This window comes from Rousettus aegyptiacus, unplaced genomic scaffold (assembly GCF_014176215.1).
Source record: "Rousettus aegyptiacus isolate mRouAeg1 unplaced genomic scaffold, mRouAeg1.p scaffold_m13_p_11, whole genome shotgun sequence".
Lineage (NCBI taxonomy): Eukaryota > Metazoa > Chordata > Mammalia > Chiroptera > Pteropodidae > Rousettus > Rousettus aegyptiacus.
The window spans coordinates 27,010,585-27,034,198 of record NW_023416286.1 but is presented as its reverse complement, the minus strand read 5'-3'; the positions used below and the strand labels follow the sequence as shown (position 1 = coordinate 27,034,198).

The following is a 23,614-nucleotide window of genomic DNA, read 5'->3' as shown; positions in this document are numbered from 1 at the left end:
GTGTCAAATCCCTCGTGGGTACTTTGACAGAGGTGCACTGTGCTTTTTATCACTAGAAATGTATAGACTTCAAAGATTTAGCTACAGAACAGGGAGGGATTCAGTCTCACCAACTTTACCCACTCACTGTGAGGGTAAAGCCTACATTCATTCATTTATCAATTCAATGAATATTCACTGAACACCTACCACATGCCAGGCACTGTGCTAGCTGCTGGGGACACAACTGGTGCCCCAGGCATGGTCCCTGCCTGCAAGGAGCTTAAAGTCTGGTGAGGGACACAGACAAGTAAAGAGGCCATTACAATTCGGTGTGGTGAGGGGGGAATGCAGCGTGTATGGGCACATGGCATGGGGATCTTTACACCCGGTGCTGTGGAGTCAGGGAAGGAGCCCCGGAAGAAGTGAGATGAGGCTTTTCCACGTGAAGGGAGAGGTGGTGGAGAGAGCTTTCCTGGCAGAGGGAACAGCCTGTGCAAAGGTCTAGTGAGGAAGGAACTGAAAGTTCTTTGGATAGCTGTACTGTAATGAGTGAGGCAGGAAGGGCAGGAAGAGACATGAGGCTGGAGAGGTCATCAAGAGCCAAACCACAAGGGGTTTTGTAAGTTATATTAAGGAGATTTTGATTTGGCTCTAAGGATATTTGAGAACCAGAAGAAAGTTTTGAGCAGGAGATGTTATAAAGTTTTCATAAAGATTGGAGAATTCAGGAAATGAGTCAGGGCGCTGTCATTGTAATCCAGGCAATGGACAATTGTGGACCAGAAGAGAGAGCAGCAGAGGCATTTCTCCTAAGGGGTAGGTCTTTGAGATCGTGGAGAAAGAGAAGAATTCAAGATAGCATTTGGGAAAACTAGTCAGGTGATGGAGTCATCTAAGAATTGAACAGAGCACCAGAGAATTACCTTGGTGTTGTGTGTAATTTACAAAATTGAATATGAAAAGAGCAAGGGGATGCTCACAAACCATCCTGGAGTAAAATGACATGAGAGTACATTCAGAACACCTTGAAATCCTTAAGTGTTGTCCATTTGCTATCACATCACTCTCATTTAGCAAACCTGCTAGTCATCCCATATAGCTTCTATGTTGAAGACACTTGATAATCTTATGTAAACCATATCAATATATAGTAAGTCTCAGCAACACTTAGCCCTCCCCCCTTTTTCTTCTGATTTAGAGAGGCAACCAGAATGAATTCAGGGTTGACAACAACAAGATAATCGCCTAGTCCTATAATTAAAAGCCTGACCGAAATGATGCAGAGGACTAGCTCAAACCATTTTACATAAAACTGGTCCTCAGTGAAATTGTTTAGAAGGGATAAAAGTTTTGGTTCTTAATAAGACACACATTCTTGTTTCCCTTCCAAGTATTTAGGTCTCTTCCACTGCTCCTTTCCTGTGGCTGCAGACACTCATCTGTCCCCGGATCTCCAGCAATACCCATACTCCAGTTCTTTTAATTCTTCTCAGAACTAGTTAAACATACTGGTCTTGTGTCTTAATTACTCAGGATCCAGGTTTCCGGGTTAAATAAATCAAGTACACTAATATATTATAAATTAGCAAGTAAGCAAACTAACTTATTCTTCAAAAATAATCAAATAAACTAATTAATGTGATAATGACTACTAGCTAAATGTGTTTTCAACTCAGCTAATCCTAGTGGTGTGGCAGGCAGTATAGTGGTGATTAACTGCACTAGGCATGGGTCTGCTTGGGCTCAATGCCTAGCTCCAACACCCAGCTCCAACACCCATCAGCTATGTGATCCTGAGCAAAGCTACTGAATGTGTGCTTCAGTCTCTTCATCTGCAAAATTGGAATGCCATATATCTCCTTCATAGGGTTGTTGGGATCATTACATAAGAATAAGGCATAAATTACCAATTACAGGGCCTAGCACATAGTAAGTGCTCAATAAAGATTTATAACTACTGTTATTGCTATTATTATTATTAGTGCTGTTTTTAAACTAGAAGCCTCCAATGCTTTATCCCAAAGACATGAATAATGTGGATTAATAATGTCAGTCACCATGACAGGGTTCGTGAACAAACTCTTGAGTGGGGAAAAGGAGGATTAGTTCGGTGTGCCACTGTTTTAACCATAAAGGAGGTGGGCCACTTCACGCAAATGCAAGTCTAGCCCTGCATTCCATTAAATGATAGACTCGAAGTTCCTCGAGGCAGAGAATGTGTCCCGTTCATTATTGTCCCTAGCACTTAATACAATGCCTGGCACATAGATGGTGCTCAATAAATTTTGTTGAATGAGTAAATAACAGAAATGTCCTGATGGGAAAGTTTCTAAAATCAGTCCTGTTTCCTGACACCACAACTACCAAAGCATTCCAATACAGTTACAACATTCTAGAATAATCATTACAGTTTTGTTATTTACATTTAAATCTGAGACTCATTATTTTAGCATAATTATTTTGCTATTTTCAATTTTATGCAATGGCGACATCATGGTTCGCTCGATTCTCATACTAAAAATTTCAGAGTATCATGATATTCAACCATATAACTGGTAAATGGGTTATAGGTTTGGAACAGAGCCTGCAAATCAGTGATGTTCCTTTTTTTTCTTTCAGTTTTTCTGTTAAAGTTTTGTTACTCTAAAAGATGTGAGTTATTTGAAGAAAGGCAAAGAAGGCTTAGATAAATATCATATATGAATTATGCAATTATAAGGTTTTGAACATGTTTCTCAAGAACATAACCATAAATACAGGGTTTCAAAAACTAAATCAAAGACTCTCATGTTGGGTGTGGTGAGGCGACAGTTTCCAATCAAATTTCAGGGCCGGCCTTGCATTGTGTATGATAATGTGGTTTCTTGGATGCTCTTAAAGGAACTAACAAAGAACACTCTTTTTCTTGTTTCACGGACAAGCAATTCTGTTAGGACAAGACCGAGAGTAAATTGCAAATGACACCAATTGTTTCTCTAGAAGCAGATTTTGATAAGGATGCAGAGGAATTATAGTTTCAAAGAGATTCTGAGGGCACTGATCAAGGAGGGGAAACAAGACTCAGAAAGGAGGACTGGGACATAAAAACAAAGAGGTCCAGGGAAGAACGAATTTGTTAAATTGCACCTTGGGGAAGCAAATTGTTATTTTTCAGTTTATATATCTTTTCGTTTGCATGTAATCAAAGTAAATAATTGGAAAAAAAAATACTGTAAAGTTAAACATAATCTTGATCCATTAGATTGACAATCAATCAGGAAGCTTGAGGCTTGGTAACCTGAGAGGGATTTAATAAGAATCCATTAAAACAGCTTGTTATAAAAAATAAAAAATAAAAAATTTGGAAAATTTCCCCTTAAGCCAAAGAAATATTAAGAAACCTATAAGGAACTAAAGGGATGGAACTGCCTGGGTCCATTTATGTCGGACAGATTAACGAATGATTTTCCTCATTAGCCATGTAGACTAGCACTTAAGTGTTTCATTTATGAGTGTTTTTTTTTTTTTTAAATTAAGCTCAGGGCTATGATTAGGCATAACTATAGTTATATGCAAATAAGTCTTATGTTTGGTCTGCAGGAACAATATATCAGAGCGTGCATCTTCAATTCTGAGACAAGATGCACAAATCATGATGCAAAATAAATGTGATTTCTAAATAATGTCAAATAAATAAATTACCTTTGTGACAGAAATTGCTAAATCATGTGAAATTCAAGTTTATTTGGGAACCCAGGAAGTCTAGATAACTGGCATTCTGTTTAATGACAAGTGCTTACTGGTCTTTCATGCTGCAGAATTGATGACTTTCCAGGTTCATATTCAAAAATACTTCTTGGCTCAGAACGAAATTTTCTTGTGTCCACTTTTCTGTCTGGAGGATCCCAGTCATGCCTAGAAATAACCAACAAATTACACATGAAAATAATTCTCTGTGCTTAAAGCAGTTGTAGATCACCACTCGCTGTTTTCAAAGTTAATTTTAGTATAGATTTTTTTCTTTAAGTCTCTCAGGATTAAAAGTTAATCTGCCAAAAATACCACATTTATGTTTTGTTTTACATAAATGATTTAAAGAGAGCCATTTCTTTTATTTTACATTATGTTTTCCTCTGTTTTTCCCCCGCATACAGTGATTTTCTTCTTGCTGGCTCAAACACTTACACAAGGGGTTTGTACATACACAGCCAGTGATCTGCTCATAAACCTTCAGGCTATACACTTTAGCAGCTGAATATGTTCATGTTTAGAGAAAGTGGTGGATACGGTCCATTAAGTTATGTGAGTTTATCCCACTGCTCTGTGAGCTGGCATCCTTGATTCAAAGTGACAAGGAGTAATGTACACGTCGTGTTTGATCTTGTTTATCTTGTAAATGGCATCATACTTTGTGAAAAGGACAAAAATATCGCTTGGGTCGCCATCCATAGGAGCAGGCTGTGGGGACAGGAGATCCTCCCTTGGTGTCATCTTTGAAAACCAAGAGTCAGGCATCTATCCCATTGCATGAGAGATCCAGAATCAAATTTTTCTCCCTGAACTAATATCCTTCGAGAGGCCCTCAAAGACAGGGATTTGGAAAGTAAAGCTTTTTAAGTAGCTGGGGCTAAAGAAAGCTTCTTCAGAGAGAGGATCCCTTTTGAAGAAGAAGGATTTTCCGACTATATGTGGGAGAATTCTAGCCCATGGAATGGGATGGAATTTTGACTTCATGGCATGTTAGAAACAGAAGTGCTCTGAGGGACAGGAGAAGGAGAGGCAAGTGCTGGCTTTCTAGTACATTGATAAGCAATACTCAGCAGACGTGTATGAACATGACATGAGACAATATGTATGAAAGCTATCTTGACATTTTTAATGGATTAGCATATTTTTAATGAGATTTATTTTTACTAAACAAATAGGGCAAATAATACATTTAAATTTGAGTTAATTTAGTTCTTTTTTATGGCAGAGATACCATTTTGTATTTAAACAAGTATTTCTCACATTTAAGACATCGCACTTCTAAATATATAATCATGAGGAGATTGCTATTAAAATGAGAATTTCTTCAAGTATGCTATGCATCAATTTTTGTGATATCTTATATGCTATGTGATCATCGGTTACTCTTAATGGTATAATGAGGTGTTGAATATAATATTTTTGAGATGGGTATAATAGATGAATACTTAATAAACAGCATTAATGTCAAATAATTCTTATACCCTTATTAATTAATTAATAGTATAGCACGAGCTACAACTTCAGTCAGAGCTGAGTTTGAATCCCGGCTTAGGCATACTAGCTATATGAGTTGAGCAAGTTAGTTTAATTTTATAAGTCACTATTTCTTTCTCTCTTAAAGGGGTTTCAAATAAAACATATCCCATTGAGTTGTTCTCAGAATTAAATTATACAACACACGAAAAGTGCTTCGCCGAATGCTCGACTCATAGCAAACTCTCAATAAAGGTTACCTGTAAATAGGATTATTAGTCATAATCTTAATTTTAAAATGGCACAATAAAAGTGTATTTATAAATTTTTATTTTTGTGGAAATGATTTTCATAAAAATATTTTAGTGGGGAAATGAAAATTAATATCAGCTCAAAAGGCTGGTAGAAATGAGTCACAGATAGACACTTAGTAGCTAAGGCCTTGTTTATTATTTATGAATAAACTTCCTGCTCTCAAAAAGATATTTTTGCATATCAGAAGGAAATTTTAAATTATTAATTAATAGACCTAACATCTCAAATCTGAGGAAAATGAAAATTAACTGCATAGTCTCTGACCTGCTGTGCCAAAGGGAGTACGTGTTAATTATTTCTTTTTGTCTTCTTATATGCATTTATTGATCAAAAAGTAGAGATTGTGCACAGGTTACATCAAGTCTAACTTAGGTCACTGTATTATGAACCAAGCTTGCGAAAGGGTTTACTACAGTCTCAACAGAGGAAGTCAATGTGGCACATGTATTGACTAACGAGATTGTATATATAAGACTAATGATTATACGTATACTATTTCAGTAAAGTAAGCACCAGTTCTTCTACTGAATGTCATGGGGTCTTATTTTCATACTAAGCTAAATATAAGCCATTTGCAAGAGGGGTGGGGTGGGGAAATGACTTACTTTTCTGTCGAAGACCGATCTCTTGGTCGAAGTGGTGGGACTGGAGGAGGAACGTGTGGGGGAGGGACAGGGGAGGAGGCATCCTTAATGACATCCGTGCCATTGTCCGAGTGACTTTTGGAGAGGGGTCTGTAGGTCTGGGTCTTTGCAGCAGGATGTGACTGAGCGCTGTAGGGTGAGTTGTACAGGCCTATCATGAAAAACAAACACAGCACAACAAAACAGGAGCGAATAACATTTTAAAAGTGCATTGTAAATTATTTGTACCCCATAAAATATCCAGTGATTTTTATCAAATTTATAATCAATAAGCATATTCATAATGCATGCAGTGGGTGGCACGATTTTTATTACTTTATTAATATTATTAATTTATGAATATATATTACTATATTAATGTGTTATTACTGTGTTCTACACACAAACATTGATTACAGTAAATCTTCATTAATTATTCTGGAATTAGCAATAATTCAGATTGGTACTAGGAATAACTTACAGATACTCAGCAAATATCCCCCTGGATAACATAAACTAATGACAGTTAATAAAATTTCAGAGGTGGATTAAAAGTATTTAACAGAACTCTTTCTAAATATCTTCTATTACTTTAAAACTTCTGATTTACGTATGATAATTGACATGTTAATTGAAAGTAAACAAAATATTGAGAAAGTTATATATGTGCTATTCAAGACTTAAGGAAACAGAAACTCTTAATGAGCTTATAGCATATCTGGGATGTAAGACACAAACTATGAAACAGAACTATGAAAATAATTGGTAACACAATAAAGGCCAAATGTAGAAAACATATAATAGGGATTAAAGGATTTCAGAAGATGGTAGATTGGTCAGAAGATATCATGAAACCGATGAGTGAATTCTGAAGGATTGGTTTGAGTAGTTAGAGGAAGAGGGTAGCAGAGATGGCATACAGAAAAAGCAAGACATAACATAGCAGGATGCAGAGTTAGTAGAAAGGGAGACTAGCTGTCATCGCCTTGTCTACTGATTAAATGGTAAAACTCTCGAAGGGCTCTACAAGTGTGTACTTAACTACTGTTAAGCTTCCTAATTACTAATGGATGCAAAATTTCAATATTAAAAATAGTTACGAAAATTCTGAATTTCCTGCAATCTCAGTCTTTTGAGCTAAATCTGTTTTCACTCATTTGCTTCTCCTGAAGTTCCATGCAAATTGCCATGACAAATAAAAAGAGACAATGTCTGCACCTATTGTTTTGCCTTACTGTTTAACAGTCAGACTTCTGCTTGTTAAAAACAGGACAAAGGCTCCAAATGGAGTTGCTTATGCTAAGCTCCATGTCACCAAACTTAACCACAGTTAGGCCTCTCCCAGAAATAGATTCTAAAACTAGTCAATCAGGAATGGCCTGATCAGCACTAGTTAGGTCATCCACCTGATAGACCCCAGCCAACCCCTAAAGGAAAGTGACCTTGCAATAAATAGTCTGCTTTTTTGCCTAGTGTATAACTTCCTACTTCCTGCTACCTTCTGTCATTAAAGTTTTTCATTTTGTGCAGCTCCCTGCAGCTCCTGCCTGTACCGGATGTTGCCTAATTCATGAATTGTTGAATAAAGCTAATGAGATCTTTAAATTTTACTGTCGAATTTTGTATTTTACAAGCTAAACACAGGAAGTGCGTCTGGAGTACCTGTGGCCAGGAGTAAAAATTGAGGAAACATTTAGTGGGCCTCCTGCTATCATCTGGAAGGAGGAGGACAAAAAACCAGAGGTCTTGTCACTTGCTAAGCTCGTCCTGCTGGGTTTGTTTTGTTTTGTTTTCCATCTCTTTGTTTTTGGAGCCTAGTGGCAGAACCCGTAAGAGTTAAGAGGCCTGCGTGGTGGTATTCAGGTGTCAATCAGGAATCTCCCAAGGGAAGAGGAGAACCTTGGCAGTTCTGAGGCCAGGCTGGCAAGTGGACCCCTAGTGAGGGTGCAGCTGCTTAAGGCAAGGTGAGACTGATCCTCAGAATCTTGTCTAAAGAAAAGAAAACAGATGCTGTGCAATAGTCAGGAGTCTAAGGCTGAGCTGGGATAGGAAGCCCTGTGTGAGATCCCCTGATGCGACATTTCGGAGAAAGTGATGACGATGCCAGGAAACATTTTCTAGGGGTCGTCACTCCAGCCAGCAACCAGTTCACAAGATACCAATGCACTCGAATACAAGTAAAAATGCCTGGAACCGAAGTCGTTCCGTCATGACCATTGGCAACTGTGAATCAGAAAAGTGTCCAGGCAAAGCGGGATTTTAAAAAACTTCAATGACTGGTTGCATTTTGGAGCAAAAGCATAGACAAGGTCACAAAATACTTTGCTTGACTTGTTTTTGTGAAGCGTGTCTGAAAGATCTTACGCAATAGTAATCACTCTCTCCGCTGATAAAAAGAGATCTTTATCTTATTTTGTAAGTCCCCCCCACCTCCCTCCCTTCCAGTTGTTACAGTACATTCTTTCAGGCTGGCCTTCACACTTTGGTTAAACATTCCTAGAGCCCAAAATAAACCAACAGCGGGAATGAATGAGATAAAACAGTATTAGTTCTCATCTCCATGAAAAAGATCAATCCTTTTGTTATGCATGCTGTGAGAAAAGAAGAAAAAAGCATTCTTCTGATTGTGTAAACTGAAGACATGCGCTCAAACAGTGGTAAAAAAAAAAAAAAAAGTGACTGCGAACTTTTTCCAAGCATTGCAGGGCCTAAAATATTCATTGCGAGCAAGGAAACCCGTCCTACCTGCATTATATGTATAAGGAGTATTATACATGTCTGTGTCATCATCTAGAAAATGAAACATAAATATTACGGTAATACATATTTGGTTACCATAGCATAACAAGACAGTAGAACTTCAGAGAAACAACAGAAATTTGCTAGACGACCGACGTATTTTGCCTAGGTCATACTACCATTAAAAAAAAAAAAAAAATCCGAACATTGTTTCTTTGCTAGGCCTCTGAGATTTGACCTTTCTTGTTTGTAACATTTTCTCTCGCCTGCCCTCTTTACAAGTATACAAGACCAAGACCGGAACCTTTACCTCACTCCCCAGATAGCCTTTTCTTTTGGATCATGAATTTCCTTTAGTAAATGCTTTAAATATCTCTTGTCAATTCAGTGAGACCTACCTATCTATGCTCGCTCTCTTTATCGCTAAGGAGCAGACATGTGTGGACAGAGGATTAATGAATCTGTCTAAGCAGATGACATGCCACGCAGGTTTAGACTGTAGATCAGAAAGGATGAAGGGAAGAGACCAGAGCACATGGCACCTCTTCAGGTCGTCTTATAAAAGGCTTCTGGCAGATTTGAGTGAGGCAGGAACACGGTGTCTGTGATTTGAGGGGTGATATAAGGAGGGAGATTGAAAAAAGTGAGGGCCATGAAGTTGGCTAGGGTCTTGTCATTTTGCACGAACCAAAACTATACTAAAGGGGAGTATATATACACATCCTTCAACCCAGCAGGACCTGATCAGAACACAGAACAACATACATACCCGGCTTGTGCACCATGTGAATTTGCTTAAACATTGTCTTATACCAGTCCTTCGGTCTGTCAACGGTCTACAAGAGAGAATGTCCAACAGTTACAAACTCCTTCCAAATAAACACTGCTCCTCAATGTTTTTCCCTCTCTATTTTATCTTTTTTAATAGCAAATTTCTGTTCTGTGATTACAAACAATCTATTTCATCATGAAAATATCAGTAATTTATCTAGTTATGCATATAGTTTATAAATATATTATCCCTTGTTTGTGTTTTGGCTGAATTAGAACATTATATGTTATGGTTTTATTTTTTTCCAAATTATAGTTGTACCCAGCACTAGACAGTTAATATTTACACAAACACATTTATGCAAAATTCACTGAATAAAAGTTATAGTATTGTAACAGTTTGCTTTAGTAATAATTATCATCATCCCTAAAAACTTTTTAGTGAGTGTTCTGTTTAAAACATTATTTTTAGAATTGACTAGAGAATATTTTTGACTCAAACTGTATTCTGATCAACTTGGTCTTAGAGAAATAAAAAAAAATTGATATTTTCTAGTCTAAGTTACCAAAATAGTGAATATGGTGACACAATGGAGAGTCTGAGATCAAATCTAAAAATATAGATATTATATACAAATTTTTTAACATGATTATTAAATGTACCCAACATTTGCTAAATTGTAAATTCCTGGAGAGTAGAAGCTCTTTCTTGTGTAGCCCAGGCTTTTGAGATGACAGAAACAGTGGGCTGTGGTGGAAAGTCGAAATTAATGTCAGATAAACCTATTTTCAAATCTTAGTTTCTTTAATTTCCATTTCCTAGCAACATGAATTTCGGTAAATTAGGTAACCTTAGTGCCTCAGTTTTTCTCCTCTGTTAAAATAAAATAATTATATCCATATCATAGGATTGTTATGGAAATTGAATGAGACAATATATACAAATAGACCTAGAACAATGCCTAGAATATAAGAAATGCTCAATAAATAATAACTGTAGAGAACGTCAGATATTTATAGAATAAAATAATGGATGAAACCAGGTTATTGGATGGTAGGACTGCCACAAAAATATTCTTGTACTTGTTAGACTGAACTTTGCTTTCAATTTTGTATCTTGGTTTTTCTCTCAGAAATGTGGTCATTTAATTTTTTGTGTAGAAACTGAGGGTTTTGTGCTACAGCTAAACTTATTTTGGTCTCTATGGATATAAGATTCTGGGAATCACAAATATGGATTAATACTAAGGCCTGCTTGACTTTGTTGAATATCACCTCTTCGTTCATTCCAGGCTCTTTCTATAATGGAAACATTAAGGGGACTATTGATTGATCTTATATTCAAATGATAGGAGCTAGAGGGAGAGAGTTCAGTGGTAAAGCAGGAGGCTAGCCATTTTTTGCTGGCTTAAACAAAGTGGCTGAATAAGTGTCTTTAAGGAACATTTATTTTCACAAAGATCCATTTCTCTTTCGTTAAGCTTTATTTCCTTTACAGTATTCAGCAACAGTAAATAAGACACAGCCTTGTGCAAAACTGTTTTCCAACCATACCTGGACAATGACCAATGGCAAAAAGGATGCCTAATAAGTAAGTTATATCACTGTATATGGCAATGTATCTTGACAGACAGGATTTTTTTCCTTCCCTTGCTGGAGGGCACATATCAGGCAGGATCTCAGTTCTGCCATCTGCAAGCTTTATATGGTGAGCACAGAGATGCCAGAAATGCCCAGTCGGTTGGCAAAGGGAAATATGAGACTGGTAAATGGGAATAATAAAACTCTGTGTCCCTTCTAAAAGAAGTCCTGTAAGCATTTAAAGTTCCTTTTATAAATGCCCTCATGGAGATTGTTATGGCTAATACTGAGATTAAGTAAATAGAAGTCTACTCATATTCGAGGATGTTTACTCTTGTATGTGTCCTTTGAAATTATTTTACATGGACGGCGACCACTAGCAATTCACTATTCAGTTGTTTTCTATAACGTTGGCTCAGTAAACCTGAATTTTTGCATTGCTATAGTTTACAGAATGTCAAAACTCCACACTGATTTATCATGCAGAGATTTCCCAAAAAGGAAAAGGCACATATTTTCTCCACACCAGTATATAGTTATTCTATTCTATTTTTGTTCCTTTCCAGTTTTGAAAATGCTCAAACGGTGTTGTACTTGAACTGGAAGAAAAGAGTCTTGTATTTCACTTAACTAGCTGACCGTAATTAGACAATCTCATGGGAGGCGAACCCTAGTGGTTTTTGTTGTTGTTAAGACTGGCAGTAAAAAGCTAACACAGACATCCAGGTCATATGAGAGAGGGCGGTCGGGGGAGCCGCTTCCCTCTGTTCAAATAGCTCAAAGGTACGTTTGTTGACTCTTGGCTTTCTAGAGTTTCTGGGTTACTTTACAAAATTCCCTTTTCTCAGTATATGCTAGTTTTCTAAAATAAAGACTATAACATGATACATTGAGACAGTACTGCCTTTGGTGTGCATGCTCAGCAGAGAGCCCATGTGAAGCAATTTGAGTCTGATAATCATTACTTTCTATGCTGGATGAGAAAGAAAAACAACCTTGGAGATTCTTGGCCTGCAGTGGTTTAGAGATGGCCTGACTCGACATTTATAAACACAGCTATACTTGGGATGTGCTTGGCAAGGCTGGAAAACAGAAAACGTGAATAAGAGTCTTCACAGACCTGTACCTTCTTTGTAAAGCTTTAAAAGTCTAAACAAGAGCACAAAAATTATGGTTCCTTATAAGGAACTTTTGGATTGTTTATATTTTATTTTCTATTTTATAGAACTGAAACTAGCATTGAGTGTTTAATATATGTGTTTACTTAAGTATATCCAAACATGCTTTTGATTTGGCAATCGATAAATAAATAATATAAAAAGTTTAGTATTACTTGATTTTCACTATCTACGTCTCAGTTTTCTCCCTTTCAAAACTAACAAGCAAGGCCTCGCTTTTTAAGAAAATTATGTCTTACAGATTTAAAAAGGGTCTGGCTTTGCATGTTCATTTTTATATATCATTTATTGACTTAAAAACATACACTGAGGCCTCAGATGAAATCTTTGCAGACAGAATCTGTAACTACATAGAATCAGGGATCTCCTAATTTGTGTATATACTATGCCTCGAGGGCCAATTTTTAAAAAATCAATTACGCCATACCTGTCTGACACTGTATTCTACATTATTAGGGAAAAAAATATTCAATTTTAACCATCGAGTCAGAAATCTTGAAAGGGAAACAAATGACAAAGCATCATAACCAGAAACATGTAGTCTCATAAAATTAAGAACGTTAGTCATGATCCCTGAACTTTTCTATCACTTAAATATGACAATAATCAGTTCCAACATAGATTTTTAGGACTTTATAATTAGTCACATTCAATGTTCTCAGAATCTAATGAGTATAAAATTCATAGCAATTGCTATGCAGATTTATCTTTTAGCTTCCAATTTTAATACAGATGCTTGGAAAAATCAATTTTTATGATATAGAAAACATAATCTCCTTAGAATAATTACAAATTCAAAGAGAGAAGAAAACCCCCACACTTTTAGTCCTGTTTGAGTGTTTCCAATTGTACTACTGTTTTTTTTTTTTTTTTCCTAATCTCTTTCCCATTCTTTTCTTCTATTCACTATTGTCTTTGGCCCCCCAGGTTTACCTTCCAGGAAAATAGCTCTTGGCAACATCCCAGCCAGGTCTGTGGGTGTTGAAGACAAGAGCAGGCAGACTGAGCTCCATCCTCGCACTGCCCTCCCCCTCCCCCCGCCAATTTCACCTGCAAAGGTGCTGCTGCTCTCATCCTGGTTCCCAAGTCTTCCTCCTCGCGGCTAGCACAAACCTTCTCTTCAAGTGGACTGGTCAGCAAGCGGCTGCCTGCCCAAGCTCTCACTAGCTGCCTCTGCTACGGCTGAGCTGTGCCAGAAGGGGCTGCCCTGACACACTGAGAAATGCTTTGGCAGAGTTTAAAGACTAAAAAGAAAAAAAAAACATCCAAACACTTTCACTTATCATCCCCGAGAGCTCTCAGCAGACACAGCTGAAGAGGGACACTAAAAATGTGTATTTTTCTTTAGACAGTTTTTCCTTTCTATGACATTAACTCTCTTCTCTCCAATCATCTCACCTCCCAATTCCCAATTCACAGCTCTGCATTTCCTGGTGTTAACACACATCCATTTCAAGAAACGAATCATTGGTTTATTTGCAATGCACAGGAATTCAATGCAAAGAATTCACATTTTCTTGTTTCTTCTCTTCTCTAAATTGCCCTAACATTCCTTGGTAAAAGGTGAAACAAAGCATACTTTTATCATATAACAATATCACGATTTTCATGATTTTTAGTTAAAATGGAAAAACAGATTGCGTGATTATTTCCCATGGACAGTTCTCTTTCTCTGCCACACACGGCATAATATTCATGAGAACTCAGATAGCACAGAGGACAATCTTCATTATACAAGGCCATAGGCATGCACAAAGCCACCGATAATCCATCCTTTGTAGTGTCTGCACAGCCCCAGAGCAGTGACGCACACGCTGGCATCTCCTACCGTTCTAATTGCTGTGGGGATTCCGGATTCGTCTACAGGCCCGATCCCTGGGTAATGTGGCGCTTTGATGATGGTCACTCTCTTCTCTTCTTCTGAGGATCTATACAGTGGTATCGAGCTGCCCACGGTGCCGTCCAGAGATTGTGCATGCTGGGGATATGTCTCCGTAGAATCTGTGGTGAAAATGTGGTGAAATATAATGTATTTGACGTACAAGGAATCAAAATTAATGGTGCCTCTTGCATATTTATGCCAGCTGTGACACAGTCTTAATTTCCATCACCATTTCTTTTAACTCATTTACCTTAATTTTGAGCCACTCGTTGTATACATGGACACATATACTGAACAGACCTCTAACAAGAAGACCTTCACCGTTATAAAGAAGGGTGAGGGAAGAATGATGTTTGTTGAAAGACTTTGTGACCATGTGGCAGCCACTGTAAGAAAGCACTTTATATGCATTATTATCTCATCCTTCTAGTAATCTTGGTAGGGGAAGAGGGGGGACCTATTTTACAGATAAGGGGGCAGAAGCTGAAACAAGTTTAGTAATTTCCGCCAGGTCATAGTTAATATTAATATATTTTTTGTGAAACTACTGGATATTTTTATTCAAAAGTGTTCTTAGGATAAAAGACATGACTGTTGAACCGACGACAGCAATTTCATAAAAATAAAGTGAAAACAAAAATCCCGTTAAGAAATCTTCATATCCAAACACAGACTTGGATGTGAAGAATTATGAGTTAATAAAAGATTTAAAGTTACTAGCATTAATTTTTATTTAAGTAGCCATAATACGTTTGCTTTTACTTTGAAGTATGCAAAACGACTTCTTGTCCCTTGAGTATAAAAACTGCCCTAAGCGTATAAAGTAGATGAGTTTTATCATGTTCCTATCTTCATACCATCTTAATTAACTTTTAGTGTACTTTCATAAGAAACAGGAAGGATTCAGTGTACTACATATTCCACTCACTCTTAGTTCACAGATATTTATGAAAATCAACAGTATTACCATCTATCTGGTACAATTGAGGAAATGACTCCTTTTTTTTTTTACAATAAATTTTGAAATTTTGGTGACTGAGAATAATTCTTTGCTATGATTTGTCAGGTCTATCATTCAGAAAGTTCTCATTTTATGTGGATATGGAAAAGTTCTGATGTTTCAGAGTGGCATTGATATATATTTATATTTCAAAAGAGGTGACTGTGTTTTCATGGCAAATTTATACAAAACTTCATAAATAAGATCTAAAAGAATTAATTCATCATTGCAAAGACACTTAGAGATAAGACTCCTGTAAGCTAAAATTCATGATAACATTTATAACAGCTATTACTATTATTATAGCTATTTTCAGTTTAGTTTGCAACAGAAAAACATTTTTGGTCCTATTCTGTTGAAGAATGAATAAGGTGAAGAATAAAATTGCTTTATGTGCCATTGTATGTAAAAGTAATTTATATCTTTCCTAAGCAACTCCAAATTAAAACACAATGTGATATTTGACTCTGATTTTCCATGTAATTCCAAAAAAGGACAACCATGATGCTAGCATTTCTATCAAACAATTTTTTGAGCACCTTGTATGTGCAAAGTCCCACTCTAAGCAAATAGTTTTAATTCTGTGTTCATATATAGTTCATAAGAGTCTATGAACTTATAGCTTATAAAAGTTAGCCTTTTACTTTATTACGCTCTTATATGGCCCACTAACTCTCATTTTGGTAGTCTTTTGTCTTAAACTACTTATAAAGTTCCTCTAGGGCAGGATAGATTTGTATATTCTCCTCAAGAACTATCTCAGCACTGGCCAATTGGAATTTGTTCAATGTTTATGTGGGGAAATTCGTTCCACGTAGTACAGTTTATATGTAAATCTACCCATTGATATGTTCTAATATAAAAGCCTGTCTATATTTGAATATTTATATATTCTTTTTGTTGGAGTGGGGGGGACGAAATTGTGTTCATGAAGACAAGAAATAGGGGCAAAGAGTCAGACCTTGATGATAATTATTCGAGAAAATATTATAGCTAAAATAATTTGTACAGTTTTACCACAGATGTGTGACAATGCATAGCTTAGTGAAAGAAAGAAAAAAATCTAGATATAACGAGCTCCCATAATGATACTACACCATGAACTGATTTTTTAAGGGCAACATTTTGGTGCAAGGACATTCTACCTTTTTCTACTCTAAAAGGACATCATTATAAGATTCACGGATGATCCCAGGAGCAGCATTAGAGAAGAGCAAGTATATTTAGACTTTTCTTTAATGAGTCTCATGGCTACATTTAAGTTTTATAGTTATGAAGTTTTTGTTGACACTGAAGTTGAGTTAGTTCCACAATGTACATGCTGAATGTCCCTCGGTAAACTAACAGCAACATGTTCTTTCAATACACCCCGTTGGGGAAGAGGAGGTGCTGCCTGCTGTCAAAGAGGAAATGGGAGTTAAAGCCCCATGTCCTAGTTTCTTTCTCCCTGTTGTTGGTCGGTGGTGGCCAGAGGATCGGTCCTCTCCTACTTTTGTGAGAAGTGTGCTGTGGTCATATGGTCCTCCACCTTCCTCTCTGCTCCCTGCTGCTCTGGAAGCCTTCCAGTTGTTCAACATCGTGAAACCTTTTATCGGTTTGAATTCATATGACGCTTTGATTTAGTCTGTTTTTTTTTTTAATATTTTGCATTATTTTTTTACATTTTTAAAAACTAAGAAATATTTATTACATTATTTTCTAAACCATCCTGGTATATTTTGCCATATAAAAATGTTTCTATCATTATAGCACAGTTTTTTTTCCAGGCAGTTTCAAAGAGCTCATGAGCCCCATGACATAAAATGCTTAAAGTTTTTTATAAACGTTTAAATGTTTATTTTGTTTCTGGAGGAAAGCTATATCTTTCATTTAATTCTTAATTCCCAAATTAAGGAACTATGTCTCCATGAAGTTCTGGAGTCATCATTTAAGGGAATTCACATCTCTATCTGAGGATCTTCTGGCCTCACTTTGAATAGCTTACTCCTTCATGAGGCAGTGGTTTAGTAGTTACTACTTTGTGAGGCAGCCTGTCCCCTTGTTAGATAGTTTTAACTGTTACGTAATTCTTCTTTATATATACTAAAAGAATTTTCTATAGTGAAAGCTCTTCCGCAAAACGAGGGCTGCCTAGGACGTGGATGATATTTGCCATCTGTGGAAATGCCCTCTTTCTTTCTACACCACCACCCCAAATATCTAATAGCCGTCTCCAGACTAAGATATACAAGCAGTCATCATCTTAGAACAGCTGGGCGCCTGTTTTCCCCAGTGCTGAATCCATGCAGTCCCTAATTCCTCCCCTAGGAGAGGATCCTTAAATAGTGTTGGATGTTTTTGAAAAATTACTTCAATGCTTTAAATTTTTCTCATATGATTTGTACCCGCTGGATTGAAATTGTCATGAAAATCATGACCATCAAATGACTTACCAAGCGACCGGCCATGCTGCATGATAATGCTTGAATTGAGTGAGCCTGGTAGAGAGTAGGCTGAAGGAGAAAATGGCCTTTGATAGTAACTCATTGGACTCACACCTCCAGAATTTCCATTCACTGTTATCTGGCTCTGAAAAAAGTGTAAAGACATCCCATTAAAGCACATAGTCCACTGTAAACATGATTCCTTTAGATGACAATAAAAGAGTTTCATTCAAATGACAGGAATCATCTGTCAAGTTTTTATTTACTTTGTAAACTGATATCTAGAGGGATAGGTTACATATTTTCAGTGTCTTCCCTATTTTCCTTCATTTCTGAAAATCACTCATATGTCAGAGGGCACGAGAGGTGCTCAGGAAGAATGGAAGCAGCTGACTAGTGGGCATGCCACTCCGCCAACAGGTATCAGTAGGAGTCAGCATAAAATAAATGTGGAGGGCAAGTTTGCTCTTATAGTCAACAGCGAAGTAGTCAGAACACTGTCACCTTACTCTGTCTGATAATGGAATTGGAAATGAATCCCACTACTTTTGGGATTTGAAATGAATGTTGTTTGCCATGATGCAAAGGGTTGGTTCTCAGACTTAGTCAGGGATATCACATATTGAATAAATGTTTCTAGGAGAAGGGGATTAATATAAGGGACACAATCATCTGGATTGATATATCATAAAGCAATCTATTCTAGAAGAATCAAATATCTGTTAAATCATCAAAAAGTCATGTTAAATTTACCACTGGCTTTTCCCTTCTTCGATCTTATTTAGTACTTTATGAGCTTCTGTTTGGTTTCTTAATAATTTATTGTTTTGATTGCTTTATATCTGAATATTTTCTATCCCCAGTGGTATTTCAGGCTTCTTGTTGGAGATGGTCTTATATATGCTTCTTTTATATATATTTTTATAACGTGCAACCTGGTGCCAATAACATAGTAGATATCCAATAAATACATATTCTAATCGAGTTGAATCAGCTTAGTTTGCAGAGGTGGAGTTTGCCACTATTATGCATGCCTATCTATCCACAACATAGCACCCAGCATTGTGGAGATTACATAATCACGTGAATGTAACAAAACATTCCATAAAAGCATTTAGTCAAAGTGGCCTTACAGCTGAACACACACACAAACACACATATGCACATAGATAAAGAACCAGAATTTGTGAACTTGTTCTACTTATTTTAAAACAAAATAACTTCCATTATACAGGCCTGAAACACAGATGCATAATTAATTGCACGTTTCTATGATTTTTCACTTTAAAACAGATGTGTTTTCAAATGACCTAGAATAAACCTAATTTCATTACTTGATAGCCATACCACATCTGTCCTAAAGTGAATAAACATTTCATTATGAAGATTGTGCTTATTGAGTAAGTACTTCTCTAAGCTGTTACAGAAATCACTCTCATTTCAGAAACAATCATATCTTGAGGATCTTCTCTCAGAAGAGCAGTGGGCATTCAAATCAGTGTGAGGCATTGGCTTACCCAAATGGCTCAGAGTCTTGATTTACCTATAATGAATTATTTGAGAATATTTTTGCCTCCTTGCCCAAATCGAGTTCAGTTGACCTTCATAAATATAATTTTAATACTGTTGTTATGATTCTTATTATAAATAAGAATTCTTCTTATTAAAAACAACCACATTATTATGTTACTAAACTTAGGAAAGTTGCCCTGAGTCCTATTTTGTCTATGATAGTGCTTACTTGTGACTTCATTGTAAAATCAATATTTTAGGAAAATAAACTCTCATTTTTTGCCTAAAGTTATATGTCTTTCATGTTGAACTCATTATCTAAACATTATATGCAATTGAAAATCTATGCCATAAAATTATGAAGCATTTTATCCATTCATAAATTATTGATTAGAGATTGCTTGTCATATAGACATATTTAAATGATATATATAGGAAATATATATTGCTCTAAATGGAAGATAAATTATTGATATATAAAACAATAAATGTGTTCATGAATTTCGATACTGAAATGGCTTAGAAAAAATAATTACAAAAAACATAGAACTCAATCTCTGCAGTGTAGATTAAGATTATTTACCTTATTCATTCCTATAAGACAGATGGGTTCAAAAGATGTAGGTGTTAGTGAAGGGAGAGCAGGAAGAATTATTAGCATCATGCAGTCAGTAATCACGTATGTGAGAAACAAGAATATCTCAATTACACAGGGCACATTCATACGAATCTCTGAGGTAAAATGTTATCTACCAAGATTTAATATTGGGTTAAAGTTATGAAAAATTGTGCTCCCTCTATGATCTAATCATCACAATATTATCTAAATACCTGAGATAACAGCTTATTAAGGCAAATCACTGCACAACTTATTCGCTAGGGCAATACAGTATAAACATAAATGACTCTAAAATGAATGAAAAGAACATAACTGACTTTTTCAGCCCAAAGTAGGCTTATGAGGATGACTGTAATGAATTTCCAAGATAGACAATAGAATCGGTTTGCTAATCATCTATGCCTATGCAAACAAAGATGCTCAGCAGCAAAATGGGATGGCAGACAAGAAATCAGTTTCAAAAGTGATGGTGTTGAAGGAAGAATGCACGGCAGCAGGGACGGCTAAGGTGGTACCATCTGCCACGGAAGACCTCTGACCCAAGGTTGGAGAATGTGTTTCAGATCCATGAGTGGTGTCAGGGTCACCTATATGCAGCTTATCTGGAATGACTGGGGAGGCCCTGCTCAGGAGCAGGAGGAGTCTGCAGTGAGAGAGCCTGGGGTGTTGCCATGGACACGGTGGGTCAGGGGCAAGAAGGGCTTTAAATAAACAATGTGAAAAGATCGGAGGTCTGTGCAGATGTGAAGGCTCCAGGTCAGCAGATAATGGCAGGGTAAGTGATGCTGGACTGGAGCTTCCGTCTGGTGGACACGTGTTTCAGTTAAAAGGTACCACAGAAGGCGTCTGGTGTGGTCTGTGTGTGTGTCTGTGAAGCGTTTACCTCCAGCACATTGGCAGCTCCATTCTGGTTTCCAGGCTGAGTTTAAAGCAAAAATAATAAGAGGAAATATAAATTACCCAATTAATAAAAGATATTTTTGTAATGTGGCAGATAAGGCAAAGCGTCAGTTTAATTTGCAAGCACTTTAAGGAAATATAGTCAGAGGATTAAGTGCCAGCCACACAGTACAGGAAAAGCATGAAAACATGAAGAAAAGGAATGTAATAAGTGTTGTTTTGGAGACAGTTTTCACACAGCACTGTATTATAATTTTGGGTGGGTGCTTGAGAGTGTTGGCATGATGGGAATTTTTTTCTCAGGTTTTAACTTTTGCAACAGTGAAATGATATCAGGTTATCTATTGGTCAGCAAAATTAGTTTTCCCCTCATTCGAAAAATCTTTGTAGTATACCTTCTGTCCCCACCTGGTAAATGTCCCTAAAACACAAATCAGTTTGCTTTAGTTTTTTTTTTTTTCTTCTGACTTACAGATATAAAGACTGATCAGACTAAAAACAACTAAGTGGAAAGGAAATTTTGTTTCCTTTGTACTTACTGAATTTCTCCCTTAATTTCACAATCAAATACTAAAATAATTAAACTTTAAAGTATTCTAGCAGTGTGAATGGTAGTACCTACGTGTGAAAATGAAGTGAAAAAGAAAATCAGCCGCTGATGATAGTTAGAATGTACCCTAGTTGGTTAGAACTACTGTTGGTTTTAATTCTTAGGTAAAGGAGAAAGAAACTGAAGGAGGAAAAATAAGATTTAATATCACAAAGGCTATATAACCCAAGAAGTTGACTATGGTGGAGGGGTTGTCTATGAAAGGCAGAGAGCGGATAGCCCATTAAAATTTTTATAGCTACCCATTCTAACTTCAATATAAGTGAACAACACTCTAGAGAAAATTTTTCTCTTATTTCCCTGTACCTCCAGAATAGTTTTTTTTTTCTTTGAATGTTGTGGTGCCAGTTTGTAAGACAGATAACCAAACATACTATAGGATGTTAATACAAGGATGGAGAATGAATTAAAAACTGTATATATAAACTCAGAAATCTTGTCTAGTAAAGATTTGTGTTAAAAGATTTAAGATTTAAGTGCCATTCAGTGTTACTAGTCAGCCATCATTTTCATAACAGTTGATGTCGAGCAGCCTGTCGATCTCATAAAATGTCATAATTATTTTTTTCTCAGACTTTTAATTGAATTCTTTAAAAACTCTACCATATAAAAAGGTCTCTCTCAGTCACAGGTACCTTAAAAATCTGATGAAAATTGTTGATTGTTCTCTTAAGGAAAAATTGCATGACAGATTCATGTAGTTATACATAAAATTCTGCATAAACTTCAGGGGCTGTATATACTCGAAAGCACATCCTTATCTAACCCTGGATAAAAAGGCAGATTTCCTATTTTTATGTAATAAGCTTTTTTGTTATTTAAACATACTCATTATAAATGTGGTACATTTTACTGTGTGGTATTTTTAAATCTCTAGAATTAACTGACAGAAATTATATTTACCCAAAACTTAAAATATTTAATAGAAATATATCTTTTTATTAGTAAATTTTTAATAATAATTGCAAATTTTATTGGAAGTATAATTATAATAGTGTGAAACTATAATAATTATAACATAATGTGTTAGAATTTTGCTTCAAGTCTGTTTGGAATTCAGTATAAAGCTGTCTTGAGTCTTATATTGTCAATGGAATTTCTCATAATAATGCAGTTTTACTAAAGAGGTTTCCATATAACACGAAATCTCTTTAGTTTTGCTTTTGATCATTGAAAATTCTGTTAAATAATATAAATCATGCAAAAAGACTTGAGTCATTTGCTCAAAGAAGTTTTTCCCTTTATTATTAAAAGGAAAAATCTAGTGACTTCATGGGATTGGTTTACCCATATCCTTTGAACTTGAAACGTCAAAAACTAAAGCATATTCTCTCAAAAACCATCATTGTTATGGGTCATATGATCAGTTTATTTGTATAGCACTGGGTCCAGGAATGGTCTTTATTGATTCATTTGTCTACAGAAAACAGAACTATTTTAATTTTTAAATTTCTCTCACTGCCTCCTGATATGCTCACAGTTTTGAGTCTTTTAATGTGTGTGTGTGTGTGTGTGTGTGTGTAGCAGGTGAAATGCCTCCAGGTGAGTCATACCACACTTAAATTTCTCTAGATAAAACTCTAAAGTTCAACAGTCTATTGTTCACCCACACAAAAGCTTTGACATATTCTGGATTAAAGATGTAAATTACCTCTCAGACTAGCTGGAGCTCCTTTTATATGGCTCTGATGACCACATTAAAGAAACAGCTTCTTATGTACACAGAAAGAGAGTCACAAAATGTGTTTCCCTGAGGAGAATGTGAGATGAGTAGGAGGAAAGTGTGAAAAAGGGAATAAAGAGATATTTTCTTAATCTGGACTACCTTGAAGTAAGAAAAACTAATTTAAAACAAGAACAGGGTTTTTTATTTGTTTGTTTTTTTGTTTTCTCTACTGAACTGGGGACAAATAGATAACAGCAGAAAAATATCATGTTTTGTGTCTCTGTCTTTCCAAGACCATGTAAGTTTAAGGTGTTCGAATATGTCAAGTCACCAACTTTTTGTGAGTATAAATTCTTTTTGACAGTTCTCAGCTGTTGAGCTATAAGGCATGAAGGAGCTAGAGAACTAACTGGTCATTCCTCACTTCCTCTAATGCCTGGCTATATCGACTGAATTTCATGATACAAGATTGTCCTGTAGCCTCATAATAAAAACCCTTTTACCAGCGGTATTAACATCTTTATGTCTGTACCCAAGACCTGGGTGACAAGCGATCTAATATGGTCACACAGATTTGGGCACATTGATGAAGAGTGGTGTCCGAATCAGGG

The 23,614-nt window shown here is 36.2% G+C and overlaps 1 protein-coding gene across 17 annotated transcripts in view; it reads right to left on the bottom strand.

Moving 5' to 3' along the window:
- Window positions 1–23,614, bottom strand: part of SORBS2 (sorbin and SH3 domain containing 2) — a 300,348-nt gene that overhangs the window by 51,299 nt on the left and 225,435 nt on the right. For 9 of the 17 annotated variants that reach the window (XM_016143937.2, XM_016143943.2, XM_016143950.2 and 6 more), the window contains 6 exons: window positions 17,706–17,841; window positions 14,220–14,392; window positions 9,631–9,697; window positions 8,868–8,912; window positions 6,105–6,294; window positions 3,762–3,876 (listed from right to left, as the gene is read on the bottom strand). In XM_016143937.2, coding sequence (XP_015999423.2) covers window positions 3,762–3,876; window positions 6,105–6,294; window positions 8,868–8,912; window positions 9,631–9,697; window positions 14,220–14,392; window positions 17,706–17,799 — 684 coding nt within the window. In that variant the 5' untranslated portion in view covers window positions 17,800–17,841. The other 8 variants (XM_036228656.1, XM_036228657.1, XM_016143940.2 and 5 more) reach the window with 4 other exon arrangements.